Here is a 26,177-nt window from a genome sequence, read left to right on the forward strand (position 1 = left end):
AGGCTCTTATCTCCAACAAGTTTGAAAACAAATAGAATTTCTTTTATCTCTGTGGGAATCAGAGAACCTGTTCATGAAAATGTCACAGAGTAATTTATACTTTAACCTAAAGTCCAGGCAAAGAGGAAGACAAGTGCCATTCTAAGTAGAGTACATTCAGATGCACTCAGTCCAAAAGCAACTTGCACGCAATTTAAAAAGAGGGCACAGAACTTGTGCTTATTTCTGACTGTTTTCATATCCATATCTCAATTGGAATCTGGGTGTAAGTACACTCTAGCTAAACAGTACTTCCCATACGTAGACACACACAACAGGCTGCAGTATACACATGCCTATGTACAATAAAAGGTCACATCAGAACGCATAAAGAAAAATTGTACTAGAAAAACAACTTTAACAGTATAAGCATTTATAGAAATATTTATTTTAAAGTATTTTTTTTTACATTAAATACATACAGTAAATATACTTGCAATGTGTACTGTACATACAGTGCGCTTATATAGTCTATATTACTTGCGCAAGATATGCTATGGAAATGGATGTACGTCCGAACATATATCAGCCACTTCTTCTTCAATCCTTTGACAAAAACATGCATTACAAATGTGTTCACAACCCTTATACTTACAGTTCATAAAAAAACCTCTTTCAAGAGTAATAGTTAAAAATAGCCATTTGTTACATGGAGGTAACAAAAGAGAGAATGAGGTGTAGATATAAGGCAAACTTATTGCAAGTGATGCTAAGGGGGGAAATTCAATTGAACGAGTTTTTTTTACATCGTGTTAAGTCATTTTAAGGCGGTTTTCACTCATTTTAGAGCAGGTTAACTTTACCTGATATTCAATAAAAATTTTAACGCAGCGTTTTTTTTTTTTACACAAGTAGCATTTTTCTTTTTAAGAAGATCCATTGAAAGTATAGAGAGGAAGGGAGGGAGAAGCGTTAAATGCTATTCAATTGTTTTTTAACGCGGTGCAGTAAACTGTCAAATCTCCAGTTTTATCTCGCACCTCTCATGGCTCTGCAAAAAATTAAAAACATAAAACTATTTGAAATCATCTAACAATGTAATAAAAAAAGATAAATTATGTCTATCAGTAATGCATAACATTTTCATTTACAAAAAGCATGTAAAAAAAAATCATAAAAATAATAAAAACACTAATCACTAATTAATATATTTATGTATGTTATATGCAGTAATATGTATGTACTAATGTGTTTTGTCATGGTATAGATGATTGTATAGTATAAAAAAAAAGTAAAATAATAAAATAGAGTAAAAAAAAAAAAGCACTGTATGTAGATATTCTAAAATAGAAAGGTTTTGTAATGCAATAAAATGTGTGCCAATGCATTTTTTTATATTACAGATAACAGCTTTAAACCCTCCCTTACACTCCCCAAAAAATTTGCAAGCACCAATGATCAACGTTGCGGTGGCTGGCTTACCTGTTTTAGAATTGAATTGCACGATTTTTTACGCGGTCGTGTCAGCAGGTCAAAACCGGCGCGGTTATTTATTTTTTTTACCCGGTTGAAAAAAAAAATGCGGTCAATTAAATTCACCCTAAGCTTGCTTAACAAGTTACGGTGTATCCAATTCACCTTAATCAATTAAAAGTTTCTGCCTAATAGTTTGCACATGGGGCTAATGGTTTAGAATGCTGATGCTAGCTACGCTTGCTAAGATAAAGTTTAACATTCGCCACTTTAACACTTGACATTAAAGGTAAATGCATCCTTAGCTGCTCCTGCCGCCAGCAACAGACAAACTTCTGTAGGTCCGCAGCACTTACTAATATTTATTTCCTCCCAAAGTCCAGTAGATCAGTCTTGTGAGTGTGACGACGCATGAGACTGATTAGGAGGAGAGTCTGTCTGCCACAGCATATTAGTCCAGTCACCACTAGCCAAATGCTGGTTTATTGTTTGTTACTAATTAAATGAATGCCTGTAAATGTGAGGGAAAAGATAATTGTTTGGGGAAGACCTGAAGCTGCTAATTTCTCAATCACTAAAATACTTTTTTGTTTCTTGGTTACTACAAACATATCCAAGTCCACATACCAAGCAGTAGTCAGATGTATGGCTACATTTATATTCACTAATGAATTGGGTAATCACATAGTTGTTCAGTGGAATAGCTTCCCTTGTTGCTGGGAGGATGGTGTTTGCACTCTTAGACCTGTAATCCATGCAGTGTCTAGGTTAATACATTGGAAAATGTGTTGTTGATGTAGAACTCTGGGAATGTATATGATTAATTTTTATTCATATTTTGCTTGTTCAGAGTCTGCAATTTGTACAGTTTTGTGCAGTGGAAACAAAACTTGAATGGTTTTGTGAGGTTTTTGGGGGACCTTTAGGGGGGGAATTCAATTCCCCCAAAGTACCGCCGCATTATAGATATTACCATTATTACGGTAATATCAACCCGGCTTTCAGCTCGCATCTCTGGGAGCTGCGAGCAAAAAGCCGGCGTTAGAACTACCGTAATAGCGGTAATTATGCGCACTATTACCATAATAACGGTACTAGTTTTAGGACGGCTGTACTTCAGGGGGAATTGAATTCCCCTATTAGTGTTGTTGCATGAGTCAAACTTATGTTGTTTTCAGTGAGGCATGCAGTGTGTTGTTTTAGTCCATCAGACTCAATCCTACATTTAATATTCATCCACTGTAGTTTATGTAAATAAAAACCATGCACCTATTTAACTGTTTAATTTGCAAAACAGCACATGAGATATATATATATATATATATATATATATATACATATATATATATATATATATAATGTGAAAAACACGCCAAACAAATGCTTGCTGACACAGCTTTGCTGTTTTATTCAGGATTGTCAGGATGGAATGAACGGCTTCTGCAATAGTTTCAGCTATCACACCAATACTATATACCAAGTCATGTGACCCTAACACAAACTAGGCAGTTAGTCCCCTAAGTGGACATCGACCACTCATTGGCACTTCACATTAAGTAGCCATTGCCTCTCAACAATTAAGCCTCCCATGCATGTAGTATTGTTGACGGACCGTCATTTCAGCCCAGATTGGCCACAAATCACTGTGGGTATGAGACCAGACCAACTCCAATAGGGACTAGCTTCTGATCGAAACTCATCAGATGTCGATTAGGACTCTCAGATCGCGCACTCAGACAATGCTGAAATCTGTCAGTGTCTGCGGCCTTTATCTGACACACTGTATGGGTCCAAAGATGTGGCGGTCCAGACTGAGAGCTAAATATTAACATCAGTCCAATTTCCATGTATGTGGACAAATTAGACACAGGTCATGATGCTTTGGTCGGGGAGCCAGTGCTTTTGGCAGCTGAAAGGCAACGTCCCTGAAGGTAGCTGACTGCTATTTTTTCAACAAATTACATTATTAAATAAACTCACATGTCACCTCAAGCAAAAAGTAGTGCAAGATACCACACAAAGTATCGTTAAAGATGTTGATTGTCACTACTAGCCAAAGTTCAGGTTGGATCTGCTATGTGGCTTCTGGTTTCCACATCACTGTTTGTACTGTATGTTGGTTGCGGGAAGTCTGAACGGTGCTTTCAGTTTTTTTCCATGTTCGTGTTTAAAAAGTGACGTTGATTGTTATTTCACTTCATCCCTGTCAGTGCTTAACTAAACAAGTACACTATGGCTTTGTGTGTCTTTTAAATTAGAACAAATACATATATTTCCATTTTACTAATGAACGTGTCAGGTTCAGTAAATATATTATGCTTTTCACATATGAGACGGATTAGGCAAATCTTGTGTGTATGTATATAACATTAAATATTTCTTGTATACAAAACCTGCTTTCCCTTCTTGGATTCAGATATAACAATCAGTTTGTCCTGTTCCGACTCTCTTTTAAGTTTCAAAACTTGATAGAAGAACTTTAAATTTTTACCATCGTGTTCCTGAAGACCTTGTGTAGTATATTCGTTGCTTTGTGGTAGACTCCTGGTGGTTGTACTTGTAGGTGATGTGTAATGTCTGTCCAGTGTGGTTGAAAGTCATAGAGTTTTGTTTTGTAAAGGGCTGTTAGGGGGAGTGAGCGGCATCAGCGTTTTTGATAGAAATGCAGACTGTGGTTTTGGCTGTGGATCTGATGAATTGCGCTACTTTGTAGTGTGAATGAAAAGCAAAATTATGGGAGTTGCCATCCACAAAAAATATCAGAAAACAAAAATGTGTTCTGTTCAGTTAATATCCGCCTTAAAAAAAAATAAACACAATAATTAAGCAATGTAGCTGTAGAAGAATAGCACATTGTCATATTTTCACATCTTGAGCATCATTTTGCTTGAATGAGTGGCGTGTGCATGGTGCAAATGTTGTTACAGTCTGATAGGAGGAGTTGGAGTAATCAACTCATGGCTGAGTGCGCAGTAGGAACATGAGTGCACTTACTTTTGTACCTACGATATTGTTTACATGGGTGCAGAAGACACATTTAGGAGCCATTCCCTGTATTTGTTGTTATCCTACACTTTTAATAGGGAGCATTGTGCACCTTCCAATTGCATTGTTGTGGGAAAGACCATTTCTAGACACGCTTTGACCAATGTAATACAAAACTTCAATACCATCCTCTGTGACCCCTTGTTCTACCACCCCCCAGTTTCACCTAGCCGTTCCTCTATCAGCTGTGAGACAGGCAGTTCAGTGTGTACATTCAATGTCTGATTGTTTTAGGAGTTCTAAGTGGCTCTTTAACGAGGCATCTACATTATATGTGAATGCAGAAATCCAAATCAGTTCATTGCACTGATGTTTTCAGTTAAAATTAAAATTAAAACCCAGAAAGAACGCGTTGCAGATCAGCACATGAAGGTCCCCATGCTGCTGCCAGTGCAGCAGTATTTACAGGGCAAGGTTAGTGGCATGGTGGCATTCCTGAGCTGATCTGTCACTGGCACAGGGAGGCTGGGAAGGAACAGGTCCTACATGGAGAAGAAATGAGACAGATCAGTGAGACTGAGGGAGCAATAGAAGGAGGGAGGCCGAAAGAGAAAGGCAGGAAAGGAAACGAAGAGACAGAGGAGGAATTATAGGAGAAAATTAAGGTGGACAATTACGGTTGTATATATAGAGGAACTGGTGCTACATTTATGTCACTCTCTCCCACGGAAGCCTGGCACATCTCCCCGGTCTCCTGGCACATATCCCCGGTCTCCTGGCATGTTCTCCCTCACCTAGTTCTCTCCCCTATGTGACCCTTTCTTCTGGGACCATCCCCTCGCTCCTGGCATTCTGTCCTCTGACATTTCCACCTGAGTTCATGTCCTCCTGACATCCAGAATTGTTCAAAATAAAAACAAGATAAACACCAAATTCATTATTTATTTCATTAACGCTGAAAAACAGATTTATTGCATGTGACAAATAGAGTAGGAATAAAAACACTACTCTCTGAGCTCCCCCCGAGATATAACATAAAATAAACATCGAATACTGGAAACCCCACCTAAAATGGATGCAAAATATTTCAAATAAAAATGTTTAGACCTTTAGCTAAATAATAGCTTCAGAACCAAATTTACAGTTTTAGTTTTGCACAGTTTGCAATATATTACAACATTTAAAATGCTTAATTTTATTGAATAATAATATTCAACATAGCGAAGAATTTTACAGCATGCTTGTTAACTTATTACATGGAATCATGTACTGAGTCATTTCTTATTTAAAGAAGTTGTGCAGACAGTTGTCATTATTATTATTATTATTTGTTGATATGTGTCTTGGTTGAGCAGCTTCAGTTTAGTACTCCGTGTAGTAGGTTTAAATGTAATTAGAATGCAGATGAATTGAAAGCAGGGAACCATGTCCTTTCTACTGTGACATTGATTGACACAACTATAATCAAGCAGCGGTGACTTCACATAATTTCAGGTTACTACTAAGCGGCTGAGGGATTTCTATAATGATGAACATTCTCTTTGCAGCTGTCACCTGAACATCCCCGGTGTCTGGACATTCCCACCCACAGCCTCCAGACATGGAGCAGGGGGGTACTTCCCGGAAGTGCTCCCCATGTCTTCGGGGAAGGAAAGGGTTCAAAACTTCCAAGAAGTCCTCACCATCCCCCTTGTTCAGAGAACCCGAGGAAATGATGGGAAAAGCTGAGGAACTCTTCCAACTTTGTGATAAGGAGGAGAAAGGGTTAATAACCAAACGAGATCTGCAGGTAGGTTGACCTGCTCATGTTTGTTTTGCGGTGACCCTAAGTAGGCTTGGTAGCTTTTATTGTGTATCAGAGAAAATGTAAAAACAAGCCCTAAGCTTTTGATGACCTCTTATGGACACGTGCAAAGTCGTCAGTATCTTGCACATGTTAGTTGCTGGGTTCTTTTGGAATCTGGTCATTTGGTTGTCTCCTGAATGGACAGATCTGTGTAATTTTGACCTGTACATATTTGTCCACATTGCTACAGATAAGATAATTTAGCAGTCGGGCCGATTTGACTGGGTTGTATAGTGTGTAAGTAGCTTAAGCTGACATCACATGTAGCAACTTTGTTAACTAGTTTAGCCAATGTCTTTGTCAACCAAATTGGTCAAACATTGCAATATTAGTTTGGTTCCTAGATCGCTGAACGTGACACAAACCTCATTATATTTGAATTGTTTCTGGTGGAAAGAACAGCCAGACAATTACTGTGGGAGTTGTGTGTGTGCACAACCCTCAGACTACTTTTCTGATTGGATACCAAGAGATCTGGTTGTTTTTCCTGACCACCACTCATGTAGGTGCCCATAGGTGTGGTCTAAACGTAATCCAAGAGCTGGGACTCCAACACAATATTTTGGAAATATAAGCCCAGGATGTTAGTTGTATGTGTTGCCCGTAGAAGAACCCTACAGACAACTTCCCAATAGATTGTGTTGGACTCACAACTCTTGAATTAAAGTTAGAGCTATAACTCACTATTGTATGTTGTGGTTCCTGAACTCTTTATATATGTAGTAACACGCACCTGTGGTGGTGGTCTGTCTTGAACCTGACCAGGAGAAATCCTGTGTGTAATTGTGACACTGAGAAGACTTTGAACTTTTGTATTTTAAGTTTTCGTTTAAAGTTTGTCTACACACAGTAGAGGCAACACGATGGCACCACGGTGGGTAAGTGGTTAGCACTTCTGCCTTTCAGCACTGGGGTCATGTGTTCAATTCCCGACCATGGCCTTATCTGTGAGGAGTTTGTATGTTCTCCCCGTGTGTGTGTGTGTGTGTGTGGGTTTCCTCCGGGTGCTCCGGTTTCCTCCCACACTCCAAAAACATACTGGTAGGTTAATTGGCTGCTAACAAATTGACCCTAGTCTGTGTGTGTGTCTGTCTGTGTGTGTGTGTGTGTGTGTGTGTGTGTGTGTGTGTACGTAAGGGAATTTAGACTGTAAGCCCCAATGGGGCAGGGACTGATGTGAGTCAGTTCTCTGTACAGCGCTGCGGAATCAGTGGCGCTATATAAATAAATGGTGATGATGATGATATACATGAGAATGCAGCATTCTGTAGTGATGTCACTATTTCCTAGTGAATGAATCAACCCACAGATTTTCTGTTTACAATGCTTGTATGCGACAGGTGCACTTTAAGATCCTATCACCTCAACAAAATAGACATACATAATGCAAATAGTAAAAAGTAATTTAGAAATCCACCCTTTTTTATTAATTTTTAACTTTCTCATAAATACTGCTCGGTTTACCTTCATTTATGTCTTATAATAAAGACAGTTCTAATGTCGTCATTATCACATCTATTATAATTCCATCAGTCTCATCAATTATTTATATAGCGCCATCATATTGCGCAGTGCTGTGGAGTGAACTGTGAGAGGAAACAGGAGCACCTGGAGGAAGCCCAGGCAAACACAGAGAGAACATACAAACTCCACACACATAGGGAGCTGGTTGGAATCGAACCTATGGATCCGGTGCTTTGAGGAAGCTATACCAACGACTTTGCCTCCATGCTTGGTGATAGGGGCCTTATCCATATTGGCAAGGGATGCACCCAATCCACCCAACTGCTTCAATCCGACCATAATGCTTATTGCAGGAGTTATTCACATTAGGGAATAGAGAAGATAAACCGTAGCTTAAGCCCAAAAAGTGTGTATTCAGAGCTTTGGTATAAAGACATCAGCAGTATTTCAGTGATGCACTAACGAACAGCCATCATAGCTGCAGTTTCCCAACAGAAAAGCAATACAAACATCTGAGCATTAGTTAATAGTGATTCAAATGTTTACAGTGTAACGGAGCCACAGCAAATTTTAACTTGTAACTTTCTTTTTTTAGCGGCTACAGAATGAGCTTCCTCTCACCCCAGAACAATTGGAAGCTGTGTTTGACAGCCTAGACCAGAGCAATAACGGCTATCTCACTCCTGTGGAGTTCAGCATGGGCCTTGGTAATTGAATATTTGATATATTAACGTATAACTCTATCATGTTACCTGCTATTGATGTGTAACTAACTTGTACCCAAGGTGGTATTCCATGCTTTCACTTGTCATTGTAATTAGGTAACCAAAACTGAAAGTGGGAATAGGATGAAGACAGAACATGTAAAACTTAGTGGACCAAATTCAGTATATTTAGATAAAAAAATGGTTAAATTGGAACTCCATGTTCTAATTAAAAATAAAGAACCTCTCCCGCAACGGATATTGTTGAGGTCCTGCATCTGACACTTTTCACCACTGACATCTGACATGACTTACTGCAGAATTTTGATTCCTGGCCGATCTGTGATGATGTTGGAGAAGCTGATTGGACGGAATCAGCTTCCTTGACACAATCTGACAGCAGACTTGCCCTTAAACACAAAACTCTCGACAGATTTAAAGACTATTGAAAGAAGGGTGCTTGTGGGTACCCCACAGGCAGCAGAGTTTCAGTGGCTGGATCCTGCTCAGCGGAGTGCGGATTTATTTAAAAAGAAAACAACATACGTCTGAAGATTTTATAATAATATCACTTTTTAAGAACCACTCCTTATGAATGTCTATGCTAATATTTGTTTGCAGTTTTTACTAGTTACTGCAAACAATGATGGAAGGGAGCAGGGACGTAAGCATTGAAGCAGTACATTCACTCCAGTCAGGCATGTAAAGTTTAGTGGGGTGTGGTTAGGATTACATAGTGAATCTGAATCCAAATAAGGAACCTTTGAAGATCTATTTAGATGGGAGGAAAGGACAGGAAATGAAAGAGGGTTAAAGTAATTTTTAAGACCTCTACAGATAAAATGACAAATGTGATTTCTTAATGTAACACCAAATATAACAATTGTGAATACAGTTTTAAAGGGGTTAAATAGATAGCCCACATTAACAAACGGTTACGGAATTTAACAGTGCTTGGCCTGGTCGACATTTGGGATTGTTTTGGATGAGATATAGCAGCATATAACTGGAGATGAGCAGCTACAAATCATGTGCTACTTTCTGTGGCTTAGGTCCAATTATACAAAGGTTTCCTGGGTTGATTCATGTCATGCAGTGCTGTACAGTGACAGAGTTAATAGTCTTATAAGTTGGTTGTTCTTTGTTATTTGTTGGTGTTCTAAATAATCTTGTTACAGTAAAGTGTCATTCCCAAGTTCTAGTGACAAGCAGCTTCTACAACTGCTGAATCGAATCCTTATCATTTATAAACAGCCACTAGAGTACTGAGAATGAAGGAAATCCTAATTTGATCACGTCTTTGCTGTCTACTCCTATGTTACAGTGGGTGTCAATCTCGGAATAACTCCTTCTATTTAATAACTGCACTCGCTTCCCCGTGTATCACTTCAGTAGGGGATTCTCCCTCACCATTTTCTCATTGCAGCTGCTGGACCTTGCTGTTAGACCTGTTCATTGCTGGAGGACTGCGCTTTGAAGAAGCTAGGGCATGAGGTTTTTGTTGAATGCGGCACTGGACTAGAGGGCCAGGGCTCCTGTCCAATTAGTTACCGCATTCAATACACAGCTCCCGTTCCTACAACTTTAAATGTCCCAGGCAGCACAATGATTAAATATTCTTTGTTTAGCATTGTGTAATATGCAGCGTAATAAGTAAGCTTTGCTAAATAATAGAGATCAGTTTCCCATACAACACCAGCTCCATTGCATACTAAAATAGCCAAGTGGTTAAAATAAGGTTGCTAAGGGGTTGCAGGGAAGGGAACACTACCGAACGTATACAGTGGGGTGATTAGAATTGATAACTATGGTGTTAATTATTTTCTAACAGATAAACAAAATATCCATGAACCTGAAGGCCATTATGTTATTACGCACACAATCCAGACCTTGTTATTCTAAATATAGAATTTGCAAATTTTTTTTTGTGGTCTTTATAGAACACAAAACAGCTTTTTGTTCTTTGTTCACCTTTAGGTTGGGTTTATGTTTTTTTTGGGCTAGTCACTACAGGATAGGCAACATGAAGCTCCTCATCTTGCTTTTTACACCTGAGTATTAACATAAAATCCTCACTGGTGCATACTACACTGATTGTTATAACCTGTACTGTGGAAAAGAGTTAATGGCACAAAACACCCTCCTTATAGAACTCAGTAAATGATGATAGTAAGACTGATAATACTAGTATTATATCAATGGCACATAAACAGGTAAGTTCTGTTAAGTAAGAAAAGTGTTTTTAACATTAATGTAGCAAAGCAGATGCAGACAATCTGCTATTCTCATAGTCCTACACATATAGCTCCACAGATACTGTACACTTTAGCTTGATGGACTTGTGTAGGACTAAAAGGTTAGCCACGGAGAACATTTCTTATTAAACATTAATTATTATAGCTTATAATTCTAATACAGTTGTTAACTACAACTAGATAAAAACAAAAACAACAACTGCAAAACTTTGTCCTGGTAGGCAAAATGCACATTACCTGTTGTTGGGGACCACCATGTGGGCTGTGTGACCTCATGTGACCATTCAGGGCCAATAGGGAGAATGTTGTAAATTGGAAGTATATGCTGTAACACATCTACCATTGGCTGATGCCACAAGAACTGTCCCGGGTGAGCAGGCTCATGCCAGTACGTGCCATCCCTTTAGGATGTAAGCTCTTACGAGCAGGGCCCTCCACCCTCCTGTCTTTACACCATGTCTTCTGCTCCAGCTTCTCTGTAATTGCTATGGCTGGAGCTTCTGGAGTCTTGGTTTACTCAGCTTTTGTTCTGTACTGTTTTACCCTGTAATGTCTACTGTTTGTACGGCACTGCTGAAACCTTGTGGTGCCTTACAAATAAACAATAATAATAATAATAATGTTCACAGTCTCAGTATTATTTATGAGTGTTTCATATCTATCCTGAAAATGTCTCGTGTTCTGCAGGCTTGTAAAACACAATAATGCTTATATTTGTTACTGTTCTACAGTAGTATGTAGATGTTTTTTTTTTTTTTATCATTTTCCTGAGCGTGTTTCTCTTATTTTCAGGAAAGTTACTTGGGGTCAGTATAACAACTGGGGAAGAGGATGAAGATAAACAAGTAATGGAGGAAACGTTTGAGTCCGGATGGTCAGATGAAGATGAGGATACAGAGGAGATGCTGTTCTGTGCCACTATGGAGCAGCTGGGGGCCACACCTGTGTTCCAAGAGTAGGTTTCATCCGTGTACTGCTCTCATGCTGTCATATGTATCCCAGAGGACTCTCAACACATTTCTGTGACCATCAGCTTCCCTTCGAATTAAAGATTGACTTTGTTCATAGGATCCAATTCACTAGCATGTACCTAATAGACCACTGGACTTTTTCTATACATCTTCTGCTTGGGAGAGGGCATAAAAATGGTTGTCCTGTATGCTACTGCGGGGACACCAACTCTGACACTGAGATCTCACAATTGTACACTTACACAGTGCACTAAACATTTAATGCAAGTGGGTTTTTTTACATTTTACACTTGTTTTGTTACAAAGAATTCTTCTATATTTGGCTATTTACATGACAGTTACACTGCGTGTACTGACGGGAGCGCACTAATTTTTCTTCTGAGACCCATTTTGTGATGTCATCAGACTGTAAGCATATTGATTGGTTACACTACTGTTTTAGAACATAGGGTCCTAACTGGCTCTGTTCAGTCACGTGACATTACACGGACAGGATCAAACAGCCTGACATCTAAAAAAAAAAAGTAAAGATTTCCCCCTGGACTCAGCATACTCATTTGCAAACTGGGTTTTGAGTCCATTTTGCCACTATTGATGGTCTACAAAAATATGGGAGTATTTTATTTGCTATACATGCTACTTTAAGGGGGGTATTCAGTTGTTAGCGAGTTCGCTAAAATACTCGCGCTCAAAAAAAATATTACCGTTAATACGGTAATCTGCGCGTAAATACCGTTAATACGGTAATCTACTCCCTGAGCTGCAAGCTGAAATCCAGCGAGATATTACCGTATTAACGGTAATATTTTTAGAGCGCGAGTATTTTAGCGAACTCGCTAACAATTGAATACCCCCCAAAAAATGTTTTATAAAAAGAACATAACATTAGGTTGATGCATGGAGTAATGCATATGCTGGAACTCTATATAATATACAAGTAATGTTAACATATATATAAACCTGTAAAAAATATATGTATATACAGTGAGTTATGATGTCATCACTTTTAATCTGTAAATTCTGATGTCATTTCAATGCTCATTATTCAGTGTTCATAGAGTATTTGTGTATTCTAAGGCATAATATACGCCCTAATGTAAATTACTGATATTTGAAGTCACTGTGAATTTCTGTGACTTATATAAAGACACTCGGACTATGTTATCTCATATATCAAGAAGCCTGAAGAATAAATTTATGCAACATGCATGAAAAGGCAGAACGATTCAAGTGAACAGGAACTGAATATGTAACGCATACCTAGGTCCGTGCCAAGTTTTCTTTAGATCCATTGTCAGTCACCCTCCCAATTTTCCTTAGGCTAGTAGCACCCACATTATGTATATAATTTCTCATGCACTATCAACATTGCTTGCTTTATCTAGCCTATTAAACATGCTTTGTGTTCCCTACAAGACACCGAGAGATTCGTGATCTGTGGATCCGTCTACGCAAAGAGCGACCTGAGATATTAGGAACATTTGAGGAGTTTCTCTTCCGTGTTTCCTCGTACATCCGGGATGTACATCACGAGAAAGAGTCTTTGGAACAGGCTTTAAAAAGGTGGGTTACTCTCCCACAAACTACTCCTCCTTCCCTATGAATTGCTCTGTGCAGTTTACACACCAAAACTATGTGTCAAAAGTGAAACAAATGATCTTTTAGTAACAGAGATACTGAGGATACACCGAATATCAAGAGTCCTGCAACATTTTATTATTGTTTTTCATTTAAAGCTTATTTTGTGTGTTTTGTTTGGTAGGATGCACATTTACTTTGAACTGTTTCAGAAATGGAGTAGTTCAAACCACTATGAAAACTTTTTGGATCTCAAGAGTTAGGTTTGGTTCACTGAGGATTATTAATGCACCTGCCATTTACATATTGTGGAGGCTACAATTTTGTGGGGTGGAACAGTATCCATATAATGCACCCTAAATTTAACTATGAATGTTTGTCATAAAGTCTAGTTCCAATTGAACTGACAGGCCGCATTCTCCTGAACTCCGTTTACTAAATATCTTTGTTGAATATCTATAATACCATGCCTGCTTTTTGTTTGTCTTACTGAAATACTGTATGTCGTGGCCAATAAAAAAAATGGATACGTCTTCTAATTGCTCTTTAACATGTAAAACTTGTTTAACATGCAAAAGCTGCATGTGCAAGGCATATTTGTATAGTAAACATCTCTACCATATGCAGTCATCATTTTACAAGTTAGTGCCAGCTTATTTGACCTTTTATTGCTGATCTGGAAAAAGGTTAGAGGCATCAAATCACCTGTGTAGCTGCTCAGAAAAGGTACCATGCGTCGAAGCCTCTGGTATAACTCTAGAGACTACTCATAGTCACCCTGACACCTGGCTGATGTTAACACAAGCATAAAGAAGACATAATTCCGTAGTTCGTAAAGCTTGACATTTTTTTTTAGATAGATCAGTTATGAAAATTATGTTTGAAAGAATTGGAGTTGTTTACTTGATTACAATGCGCAGAACTGCATTAACCCGAAGCCACCAATCAGCAATTAACTCTAAGTGACCTAGTTAAAAATATTAGAAGGATTGCTACACTTTTGCAATTTCCCATGTCTACAATATGTTTAATTTAAGCTAAGTTGGCTACTAATTTACACCGTATAGTAGATATAGCTGCATAGTAAGGTTGAAAAAAGACACAGGTCCTTCAAGCTCAATGTTTAATGGATTAGGATTGTGTTGATCCAGTATTTCATTTTTATGTTTAAATTCCCATTTGGTCCTCATGCTTTGAAGCTTTAGACTGGAAATGTGGACTCTTATGTCAGATAACATTTTGAAAATTAGTAGTAGTTTTTTCTAGCTTTTTATTGAATCAGAAGGTAAATGTTGTGAGCACTCGTGCTGTTAGTGCCATTACCCAGCAGCATTCCATTGTACGTCCTCCTTCTACCACTTGGGAAAGGTAGTTGTCTTTTAAATTAGGTAAAGATTGTTTTTGTTTGCTAGAAGCAGTATTTTTAGTTTCCAAATTTGTATCTGGATAGTTATAATCACCCAGGAGGAGAACCATATTTCCCTGTGCTTCAGATCCAGTTGGTAGTAATAAGTTAAGTTCAGTACAGCCATTTATGTTAGGTGGATTATAACAAATCTCAATCAGCAATTTATTGGTGTCTTTTTCACCATGTTTATCTACCCACAAGGAACAATAGGAGATGCGGTGGCCAGGGGCACAGAGGTGAGGGGGAACCAGCCATGCCAGGTCTCTACAGTTAAAAGAGCACAGTGGAGGCCTCTGCAGAGCAACGCATGTGCCGGACCGATCATGCTGATAAGAGGCCCCATGCTATGCTGTATTGAGTGTAGAGCGGTGGGAGGGGCACAGGAGGAGAGAACATCATTGCAGAGTCCCTAGCCAAAATTTTGTTTTTGGACCCGGCAGTGCACTGTTCCCTCACAGGTATCCTCCCACTGCACAGGTGTTAATCAGTCTCTGCTATACATAAATATTCTCATTCTTTTCCAACAGCATTAGTTCTAGTCCAACTGTTTTGATTTTGCGTTTGTGACCACACCTTTAATATGTTTACTGGCACTTTTAATTAAAAAGCACATTGTTACCATATTTTCTACCCCCTCCCCATTTCTCTTGATTAAGCCCTGCTCCTGTTTACACTATAGTACCCACTGCTTCTATAGGTATTTCTACAGAATTATTTTCTATAAAATCTATAGATTACAGTGTTGTATTAAAACTATCACCAAAAGAGGTAACCATTCTTGGCTGTACAAGGGGAATGACGGCAGGAGGACCAATGAAAAGCTTCTGTATTGTGGATTGCAGATTCTCATTGGTGGACCCACTCACGTTTCACTCCAAATAGTCACTTAGCTCCAATTGTCTGCTGGGGGCGTGAGCGTAACCTCGGAGACTGGGGAAAAGCGACTGCATGGATCCGCCATCCAGCTATAAAGTCCAGCTCCCTAGGTTGTAATGCAGCTTTAGTTAATTATAAAATTAACGTTTTTGTGAATTTGTTGTTTAAGTGTGTTTATTGGTAACACCCCTCAATTTCAATTTCTGTTCTGCAGAAAGGAGACAGATCACGGGAGAGAGGTCAGGTGTCTATATGAGGAGATGGAGCAACAGATTAAATTAGAGAGAGAACAACTGCTCAGGAAGGTATGGACTGGACACAAGTGTATGATATGATCATATACTCTTGCAAAACTAGAGCACATCTTATTAGAAGAGGCTCAGTCAATACCATTGTGCACAGATATGTAACCCATAGCAGACCATTACATACTGTATAAGCATTGATCAGTCTAGCTTTCTTGTAAGCAAACATCAACAACATATTTGTGCCGTTTACTACATTGTATTATTATTCATCCCTATATAAAACTACATTGGCTTCTTAAAAACATCTGGTTCATGAGACAAACATTTTGCTGTTGCTAAGACTTTAATATTAAAGAGAAAAGCAAAATACAAAAATTGCACAACCAATTGCCCCATCCCCCAAAAATTACATAAAGTAAACCCACACAAAAAATGCACAGACTATATGGACATGTAAGTTCTTTTTCCACATGACATTGTGTGACACCCAGATTAGAATAATCAAGACACATAAGAGTGGGATCTGATAGTGAATAACCTTGGACTCCGAAAAGGTCTTACAAGAGTTTTGGTACCACAGTTCCGAAGTTGCCTTGGAAACCTTACTGTTAGGTCCCCAACAGAATGTGGTCATGGTTCATATAGGTTGTATCAGCTCAAGCCTCTAGCAGAAGGAGCAATATCCACAGGATTCCTGTTCATCTGGAGGGGGCTGACAACATACCTCAAAGCGCCATATTTCAAATCACATGGGATACATATTCCACACATTCATATTGCATATTAATCCCCACATACTGGTCAAAAATAAACTAGATTTAAAAGAGTAAAAGATTATTACAGACAACGGATAAAACATTCTGGGCCTGATTCATGTTCGGACATATGTCCATTTGCATTGCATTTCTTGCGTGATTACCCTCTGCGCATGCCCAGAAACGTACATTAAGCCATTGGACGCAATTGCATGTCAGCACGCAAATGGCACTGACGACTGGCTATAACTTGAGAGGTGGAATGAGAGTGGGAAATGGCAGACTAATGTATAACGTAGGAAATGTACATTATACACTAGGTGTTCCAATGCAGATGTGGCCGATTACGGTCCTGTTATGTTATAAGTGTGCTTGCGTGCAGCCATAAATTTTACACCCACTACAGGGCGGGATATTTGTGTCTGCGTACAGCAAGTACTATTTAGGCAGAGTGTTCGTATTTCCATCCAGATTCAAATAGTATCTCGAGACATGTTCTGGATCTGAATACGGGCGGAATTGCGCTCAAGTTCCGTGCTCTTTTTAAACATGCAACTTATGTGCGAGTTGCGTTCAGACGTGAATCAGGCATTCTGTTTACATGATCATAAAAAGTGTTAGTGACGGCTTTCATTAAAACTCGCAAAGGACACAGTTTCCCACTTGCATAGGATTAGTATTAAGTAAGCAGGCTACACAGTAGAGCTTGTCTACTAATATCACATTTAAGTGCAAGCTTGGCAATATACCATAGCAGCCAACAAGACACTTGTTCATTGTCTTCCTTACTCTACACAGATAAAAGTTAATCGCTGATAGGTTTCTGTAGGTCTTAGAAAAATTTCACCAAAATGTATTGTTTACAAATGAGCCCTTCGTGGAAATGTAGAAAGCTATTTTATTTTGGTGGATTTAATATATTATATTATCAAGTGGCTTGAGGGGTCAAAACGCAAATTACCGGCTATATGTGGAGATTTCAAAATACCTAATCAATCAGTGTGCTGTTTGAGCTATCCTGCCATTCATAACATAAAGAATACATTATGGGGCAATCATCACTTATTGATTAAGAGGGCAAAATTCATTTCTAATGAACTTATGGGGCAATATTATTTTCTAATCAACTTATTGGGGCATTTTTACTTTATAATGAAATTAATGGGGCAATATTATTTTACAGTAAAGTTATATGACACAATAATATTTAATAATTCAATTATGGGCACAAAATTATTTGACTCCTAACGGGGGCAATAATTAATTATGGTGGGGGCAGCACTGATTATTTCATGACAGGGGCAACATTTATGCTGCACAGTTGGGGCACTATAAGTGCCAGCATGCACAAACCTTTGCTCGATACATCCCTCTCTTAATGTCTGCAAAACAACATATATTGATTTGTTAGTAGAGATCAGTTAGTAGTATATATTCCCCATGTAATAGCTAAAAAATAATAGAAACAATGATGCAAAGCTTAGTCAATAACAACAATTTTACAATTCAGACGTAAAATGTGATGTTGCTATTGTTGTTATTTTTTACTAGAAACAGCCTGGCAATATTACATATATAAAATGAAATATTGGTCTGTCTTTAGAACATAGTAATATATATCAACATAGATGGCAAACTTAAAGACCTAGGGCCTGATTCAAGGCAAGAAATTTTACTTAAGTCTCCCGGACAAAACCATGTTAAAATGCAAGGGGTGAAAATTAGTTTTATATTTTGCACATAAGTTAAATACTGGCTGTTTTTTTCATGTAGCACACAAATATCAACTTTAAATTTCAGTGTACAAATAAGCTGTCACGTACTTGTGTGCTATACGAAAAAACAGCCAGTATTTAACTTATGTGCAAAATATAAAACTAGTTTTCACCCCTTGAAATTGAACATGGTTTTGTCCAGGAGACTTAAGTAAAATTTCTTGCATAAGTTATCAACTTATCATCATCATCATTTATTTATATCGCGCCACTGATTCCGCAGCGCTGTACAGAGAACTCACTCACATCAGTCCCTGTCCCACTGGAGCTTAAAGTCTAAATTCCCTAATATACATACACAGACTAGGGTAAATTTTGATAGCAGCCAATTAACCTACTAGTATGTTTTTGGAGTGTGGGAGGAAACCGGAGCACCCGGAGGAAACCCACGCAAACACAGGGAGAACATACAAACTCCTCACAGATAAGGCAGATAAGGCCATGGTCGGGAATTGAACTCATGACCCCAGTGCTGTAAGGCAGAAGTGCTAACCACTTAACCACCGTCCTTAATGAATTGGGCCCTAGGTCTTTAAGTTTGCCATCTATGTTGATATATATTACTTTGTTCTAAAGACAGACCAATATTTCATTTTAATGAATCAGGCCCCTAGAGAGGTGTATTGATTAATTGGCAATATCATAGAATGAGTGAGACTGTAAAATGAGGTCTAATAAATAGACCTTTGTATATATCTGGATAAATGTATTAAGTGAAGATTACTGTGTGCAGGACTCCTCGAGACAGCAGCACAGACACACGGCTCTGCAGAGGGAACTGATGAGGAAGGAACAAGAACTCGAGGGCATTGCTTTGCGACAAAGACAGGTACAGTAAACTCTGTCACACCCTTTCCATGTCACAGTGTCCTCTATTATTCCCTGTTTCATTTGATCACAGGGACAGTAAGGACTGGAGCTACTTGTGCCATTCACTATATAAGGTTACAGAAGTGTAGACAAAGACGAAAATACAGTATGTTCTTCACAATACAGGAGACACAATGGAGGAGAAACCAGGTGCCTCACAGCACATTAAGGAGCAGAGTGTCAGGGCCTCTTTAATATGTATATTACTGTGTTGAATAATACCAAGCACATTGGTTCATGTAGACGATTTCTGAGCATAATAACCTATATATTCCTATTACGCAGAGCCTCCATGTTTCTGTTTTGCAGAACTTTATCATTACTTTTTTTTACCAATACTCTGCAGCTTAATAGTCTTGTAATCCTCAGGAGATCAACAGTGCGACGCCTGGGCCCAGGGCCAGAGTCCCAGCACTGGTCTCTTGTTTCATTGATTTATGGTAACTGTGGCCGGGCTCCAGATCTATCTTTTTTTTCTTTTATTTGTTTATTGAAAAGTTTCATGGGTTGGGGAGGGATACAGACAAGGAAGGCGGGGGGGGGGGGGGGAGCGGAGCAAATAACTAGACGCTAATAAGTTCCAGCACATGGAAAGGAGCGCAGTTTCAGTACAAGAAACCGATGACCATAGGCAGATCAGGGAGTAAATCAAGTTAAATCAAGCAGCCTGGGCTTCCGGCACAGGTACATACATAATCAGAGACCATGGATAGGAGGCTCTATAGTAGTCTAACCATGGGGACCATGTAACTGGGGTGTTAGAGATCAAACAAGATATGTGTTCCAAAAACAAACCAGACTGCCTCTATGATGGCAGAAATGTGGGGGGATCCGGCCTTTTCCAGTGTAAGGAAATTTAGCATCTGACTGCATTTAGTATATGCCAAACGCTGAGTGTGTCTAGGAGTAACCAAAATGCAAGTTGCTCAATAATTGTATAACTAACGACGGGCATTAGAAAGGGAGAGGTAACGTACAACATAAATACACACTGCGTTTATGAGCATCAAGGAGAGAGCGTGGGAGAATGAAGTATGAAAAGGACGATGACGTCCGTAATTTAGTGATGTTCTCCAAATATATGGAGCAGGGGGGCTTCCTGACCGCAGCGACGCCCACAAAGAGGAGATGAAAATTTTATGGATTCATGATGGAATTGGGTTCCAACCAAGAAACACCTTAGCAGCATTTTCCCAGATACACACACACAAGAGGAGGATGTCATGATATTAGTTCTAATACGTGTCCATATCTCAGACTCAAAGGCCTCTCCCACATCCATTTCCCCAGCTATCTGGTCTTTAAGAAGAGTTTTAGCGGACAGCTAAATGAGATCTATTGTGGCTAAAAGGCTTCTAGCAGGAGGTCTAAGCCAGCAGAGTGATTTGACCATGGTACACTGAGTGGTTGCGACATAATGGGGGTTGAATAGATGATGTCGCTGGAGATATTGGTAAAGGTTGTTTGAGATATGATATTTTTCTTGAATTTCTACAAAGGGAGGAAAGCCCCAGAGATGTGTGATATCTGTAAGAAATTTAAGATCTTGTCTGATCCAAAGAGAAATCGAGGAAAACTCCAGTAATTTTACTATGTTCTGTTCCACACAATGTATGTCTAATGTTTGTTGTACAGAAATAAGTTTCTCTATGACTATTATGACATTTCTGGGCAGCACGGTGGCTTAGTGGTTAGCACTTCTGCCTCACAGCGCTGGGTTCATGAGTTCAATTCCCGACCATGGCCTTATCTGTGTGAAGTTTGTATGTTCTCCTCGTGTTTGCGTGGATTTCCTCCGGGTACTCCGGTTTCCTCCCGCGATCCAAAAACATACTAGTAGATTAATTGGCTTCTATTAAATTGACCTTAGTCTCTCTCTCTCTCTCTGTCTGTATGTATGTTAGGGAATGTAGTCTGTAAGTGCCGATGGGTCAGGGACTGATGTGAGTTCTCTGTACAGCGCTACGAAATTAGTGGCGCTATATAAATAGCTGATGATGATGATAATGATTTACATGTGTAATGTCTGTAGAGTAATCTACAGCAGTCATTTGGCACTTATTAGGTAATACTAGCCATTAGGAATTTCTAGGCACATAAAACTTTCCATGTATGTGTGTGGTAAAACATAATTACTTAATGTGCGTTTACAAACTCCACACAGACAGTTTTGCTACTGTGGTAACCCTACAAACATATATACATGTCACAAATGGGCGTGCTGTTAGCATGACTGTCATAGGATCTGTCCATTTGATAACTGAGGGGTAACAAATAATAAATAAACTTATACTGAACCTATTTTCAGTTGTTTTACCATAGACAATTACTGCAGCTTATGAGCTGTCATGTACAAGAATTCACTCTACCATTACATCACTGTTTGCCTTTTATGATGTAATGTTTATTTTAATCCATGGAGAGGAATCGCCCCTGAGGACAAGAGGAACACATCAAACCACTAAACTGTTTGTTATAGAATAACAGTTGTTGGACATTCAGTTTCATTTTGGTCTTAGAATGGAGAGTTACTGAACATTAAATACTATTGGAAGGAACACAGATCTTCTGTTATGGGACCCTGGCATAGGGAAATAGGATTAAACTGAGTTATAATAGTAACATGCGTTGTGCTATAGCTGATTTAAGTAAACTACCCTGTCATGTATCTTTGGATTTATGGACAAAAGATTGGTTGGGACACTGATGTGTTGGAGTCACAGTCACATTGTCAATGTAAGCCCTGGGCTTTTTTAAGCATTAAATGATATTTTTTATGTAATTCAATATTCACACCTGACCCTACTTCCAAGAAAAGGTGAAATGACATCACCGTTATAAACACGGTCATGATGCTGAAACATGTGTGGGGATATTTCGGCATTAACAGGATGTGCAGATGTTTTATGGCGTCTTAAGTAAACGCCTGGCTATATGCTGCTGATAAGAACACACCTTATAACTCACACAGGAAATACCTCATGAAATCCTGCCTCTATCCCAACCTGAACTCTGCATGTCCTCAATCTTCTCTGTTTGCTGCACGGTTCCATAACTACAGATGCCCAGTCTGACAGATGCCCGGGGACATTGTAGGAGAAGATGAGCAGTTTTAAAATGTCATATGTATTTGTGTAGAGATATTTAGTTGGAAACATAAAATATGTAAAGTGAACATTTTATGGGCAGCACGGTGGCTCAGTGGTTAGCACTTCTGCCTCACAGCGCTGAGGTCATAAGTTCAATTTCCAACCATGGCCTTATCTGTGTGGAGTTTGTATGTTCTCCCTGTGTTTGCGTGGGTTACCTCCGGGTGCTCTGGTTTCCTCCCACACTCCAAAACACATACTAGTAGGTTAATTGGCTGCTATCAAAAAATTGACCCTAGTCTGTGTGTGTGTGTGTGTGTGTGTGTCTGTGTGTGAGTGTATGTTAGAGAATTTAGACTGTAAGCTCCAATGGGGCAGGGACTGATGTGAGTGAGTTCTCTGTACAGCGCTGCGAAATCAGTGGCGCTATATAAATAAATGATGATGATGATGTTAACCATCGAGACACAACCAGGAGATGGCCTGGCTACATTTAACTATAATCTGATGCTAATAAAATAGTTAATATTGTAATAAGGTATAATAAGTAGTGAAAAACTATATAACATTACAGAAAATCCATCCTAAGAACATTATATGGTGCCTGATGCAAATACCCGTTGTGACCTGCCCATGACCATTTCTTTAGTTAGCTTAACTTTTCACCTGTTCACGTAATTTCACCTGTTTAGACTCAGAGTTTATGTAGTTGATTTGTTATTATGGCGATCTGTGTATCCGAACATGTTTTTCCACTTTCTAACTATAATGATTGACTAGGTTACCTGGTGACTGTGACTACACTTCCTCCCACATTTGTTTGCTGTAGGTATTGTTGTGGATTATGTTGAGTTATATAATGTGTATATATATCATACCCGGTACAGAACTTTATCCCAATGTTCCTATTACAGCTGGAGCATCAGTTGCACTCTCTAAACAGTGAGCAACTTGAGACACGAGTTCAAAATGATCGCTTAAAACAGCTCAATGAGGACCTTGTTGAGCAACTGGAGAGGACCAAGGGGACCTTGAAATACGCACAAGACAACCTACTGAGACTGCGCAAGCAAGAGCAAGAGGAGCAGGAATGTAGGAAGAGGTAAATATTTAAGCCTGTGTCCTACTATGATACCTGTCAATTAATTAATCACAAAATAAAATCTTTTTAATAAGTAATTGGGAAAAAGTAGAACAATAGTTGTAGATTCCCCAAGTGGTAATTGGCGTTGCTGCTGTATACGATTGACCGAATGTCTCAGAATGAGTACACCTAGCAGAATATTGTGACTTACCAAAATGATTTATTTATTTCCAAAAGCCACTTCATAAAAGAAACATACATTAATTAAGACTGTGGAACTACAAGTTCCTGCAGCCATTAATTGCCATTAACTGCTTGAACATGCCGGCACTTGTAGAACTACAAGTGCCAGCTTGCCCTGGCAGCCAGGGCCCAGTTTTAAACAAGGGATTTGGGTGAGTATTTATTTCTAACAACGGATTTATACAATTGGTGTCCATGTGATTATTTTCTGTTGGACAGGTTTGTGGAATGACATGTTCCAGCCAGCCCTTCTGTCAGGGCATGCTTGTGCTTGTAGTTCTGTAAGCCCCTGCATGCACTGTTAGCAATGGGCATGGTGGCCCTTGCAGTTCTACAGTCACTAGTAGCTCCAAAATGTTAATGACTGACAGGTTTGTTGGGACTTATTGTTCCACAAGCTTAATTTTTTTATTAATCCTTTCTTACTTAATCTTTATTAATCTTGATCTTTTACACATTACACTGGCCCCCAACAGCCCACAGTGGTTGGGGAGATGTTTTTAGGGAATTCCACTAAGTGCTGACCAGGCGTGGATTGGCACACATTATGACAGGGGGACTGCTGGTCCCCCTGTAATGGTGTGAACAGCCCAGCCTGGCATAGTCTGATCCTTGTTAACACTTTCAGGGGGGTCCCACTCTCTGTTCCCTAACATTAATGATAACCAGCCAAGATTCCATTTTGGGGGGGCACATTTATTTTGAATTAGTTATTTTATTTAGTACTGATATGTGCTGGTACTCGCCATCATCAGCATGTATCTTCATATCACAGCTTCAGGAGCTGAACTATTTACACCTCTTAAAAAAACTTTAAATAGACCGCATCTCCAGGGGACATGCCCTACTTACATGTGCGGAACATTACTGTAAACAACTTTTACCCCCAGTCGCAAGATGTGGGGGCTGCAACTGCAAGTTACATTTAATTTCACCTTTGGCTTACTACGCAAGCGCAGAAAAACCAAACCCACATTTGCGGCTGGTTAGACTTAAGTCCGACTGTAAATGAAGCCCCTACGTGTGGGAGATCAGCTAAAGTGTATCTTATCAAGTGGTTAGCACTTCTGCCTCACAGCGCTGGGGTCTTGAGTTCAATTCCCGACCATGATCTGATCTGTGTGGAGTTTGTATATTCTCCCCGTGTTTGCGTGGGTTTCCTCCGGGTGCTCCGGTTTCCTCCCACAGTTTAAAAACATACTGGTAGGTTAATTGGCTGCTATCAAATTGACCCTAGTCTGTCTCTGTCTCTGTCTCTGTCTGTCTGTCTGTGTGTGTGTTAGGGAATTTAGACTGTAAGCTCCAATGGGGCAGGGACTGATGTGAGTGAGTTCTCTGTACAGCGCTGCGGAATTGGTGGCGCTATATAAATAAATAGTGATGTTGATGATCTTAGGCCATAATTATCTCTGTAAAACAACAAAGAGAAGAATAGCACTGCTACATACAGAATAGTTTTGGTGAATTGAGATAAGGTAAAACAGTTACTAATATTACCATAAATGACTGATTATAATGAAAAATAAACGTTTGCCTAATAGGACTTGCCATCACATATGCAGCAACATCATAACCATCTTTATGCATAAGAGTAAAGTGCAAAATACCTGCAGGATTGGGGTGGTGTTCAGTATATTAAGCTAAAATAGTATATTACTCACTGGCAGTGTAGCCTTCTTCAGATCCAGTGTGTCCCCTGATATGTCTAGTGGTCTAACCCTACTCTTTCTACAGCTGTTACCAATTCCTGTTTCTGACAAGCAGATGTGTTGTCGATGCCCCTCCCCTGTGGACATCTCATTTATACAAAAATAATTGTATTTTTAGAGGCCTTCTTTTCTAGTAGTATTCGATCACCAGCTACTGTTTTACATGTAACACATGTTGTGCCATCTGGGCACAATCTATACTGGGAAGCGCATTTATATGTGCACATTACCCACAGAAATGAAAACATTACAATGTACAATTGTAACACAGAAAAAAACTTTAATCTCATGACTTTATTAAAATGTAAATAAGACCCAACAAGGAGTATTTTAGGGAATGAATAGAAGAAACTGTAATTAAACACTAGTGTCCTATGCAAACTACTAACTAGCTTATTTTATATTATTATACTATATATACTTAAATAAAATAAACTATCAACACAGCCATCTCAAGGTATTCTTTGACAGTATGTATTTCAGAATATGAATGGTAACACTGTCCAGGATCAGGGGCTGGCTGGCCTGGGGGGTATCCCCAGGTTGTTCCCCATAGTGGGCTACCTTGGGCTGATTCACTGGGATCCATGTTTCCCTGTAAAATGTTCCTTACAGGCCCCCCCCACCCCCCCCCCCCCCGCCTGCCAACCTCTGTCCAGAATATAGAGGACATTGATTGATCCTGTATCTGTTTTGCCTGGTCAAACAGAATAGCAAGGCAATATTTGATCCAGACAAGGAAAACTCAAGGATGCAGGTGAACAGACCATGGGGCCGGGGCAGTGTTGTAAGAAGAAACACACAGGGCAAGGGTGTGTCAGGAACACATAAATTCCTGAGCTAATTTATCTTCCAATTAGCTAAA

General features: G+C 39.2%; 1 protein-coding gene across 2 annotated transcripts in view; it reads left to right on the forward strand.

The window, feature by feature from the left end:
- CRACR2B (calcium release activated channel regulator 2B) overlaps positions 1-26,177 on the forward strand; it is a 44,018-nt gene that overhangs the window by 12,406 nt on the left and 5,435 nt on the right. For both annotated transcript variants that reach the window (XM_075187838.1, XM_075187839.1), the window contains exons 3-9: positions 5,985-6,226; positions 8,343-8,454; positions 11,499-11,661; positions 13,094-13,240; positions 15,754-15,844; positions 19,051-19,146; positions 23,191-23,378. In XM_075187838.1, the coding sequence (XP_075043939.1) occupies positions 6,038-6,226; positions 8,343-8,454; positions 11,499-11,661; positions 13,094-13,240; positions 15,754-15,844; positions 19,051-19,146; positions 23,191-23,378 (986 nt within the window). In that variant the 5' untranslated portion in view covers positions 5,985-6,037. The remainder of the gene's footprint in view (positions 1-5,984; positions 6,227-8,342; positions 8,455-11,498; positions 11,662-13,093; positions 13,241-15,753; positions 15,845-19,050; positions 19,147-23,190; positions 23,379-26,177) is intronic.

The sequence above is a fragment of the Mixophyes fleayi genome, chromosome 10 (assembly GCF_038048845.1).
Source record: "Mixophyes fleayi isolate aMixFle1 chromosome 10, aMixFle1.hap1, whole genome shotgun sequence".
Lineage (NCBI taxonomy): Eukaryota > Metazoa > Chordata > Amphibia > Anura > Limnodynastidae > Mixophyes > Mixophyes fleayi.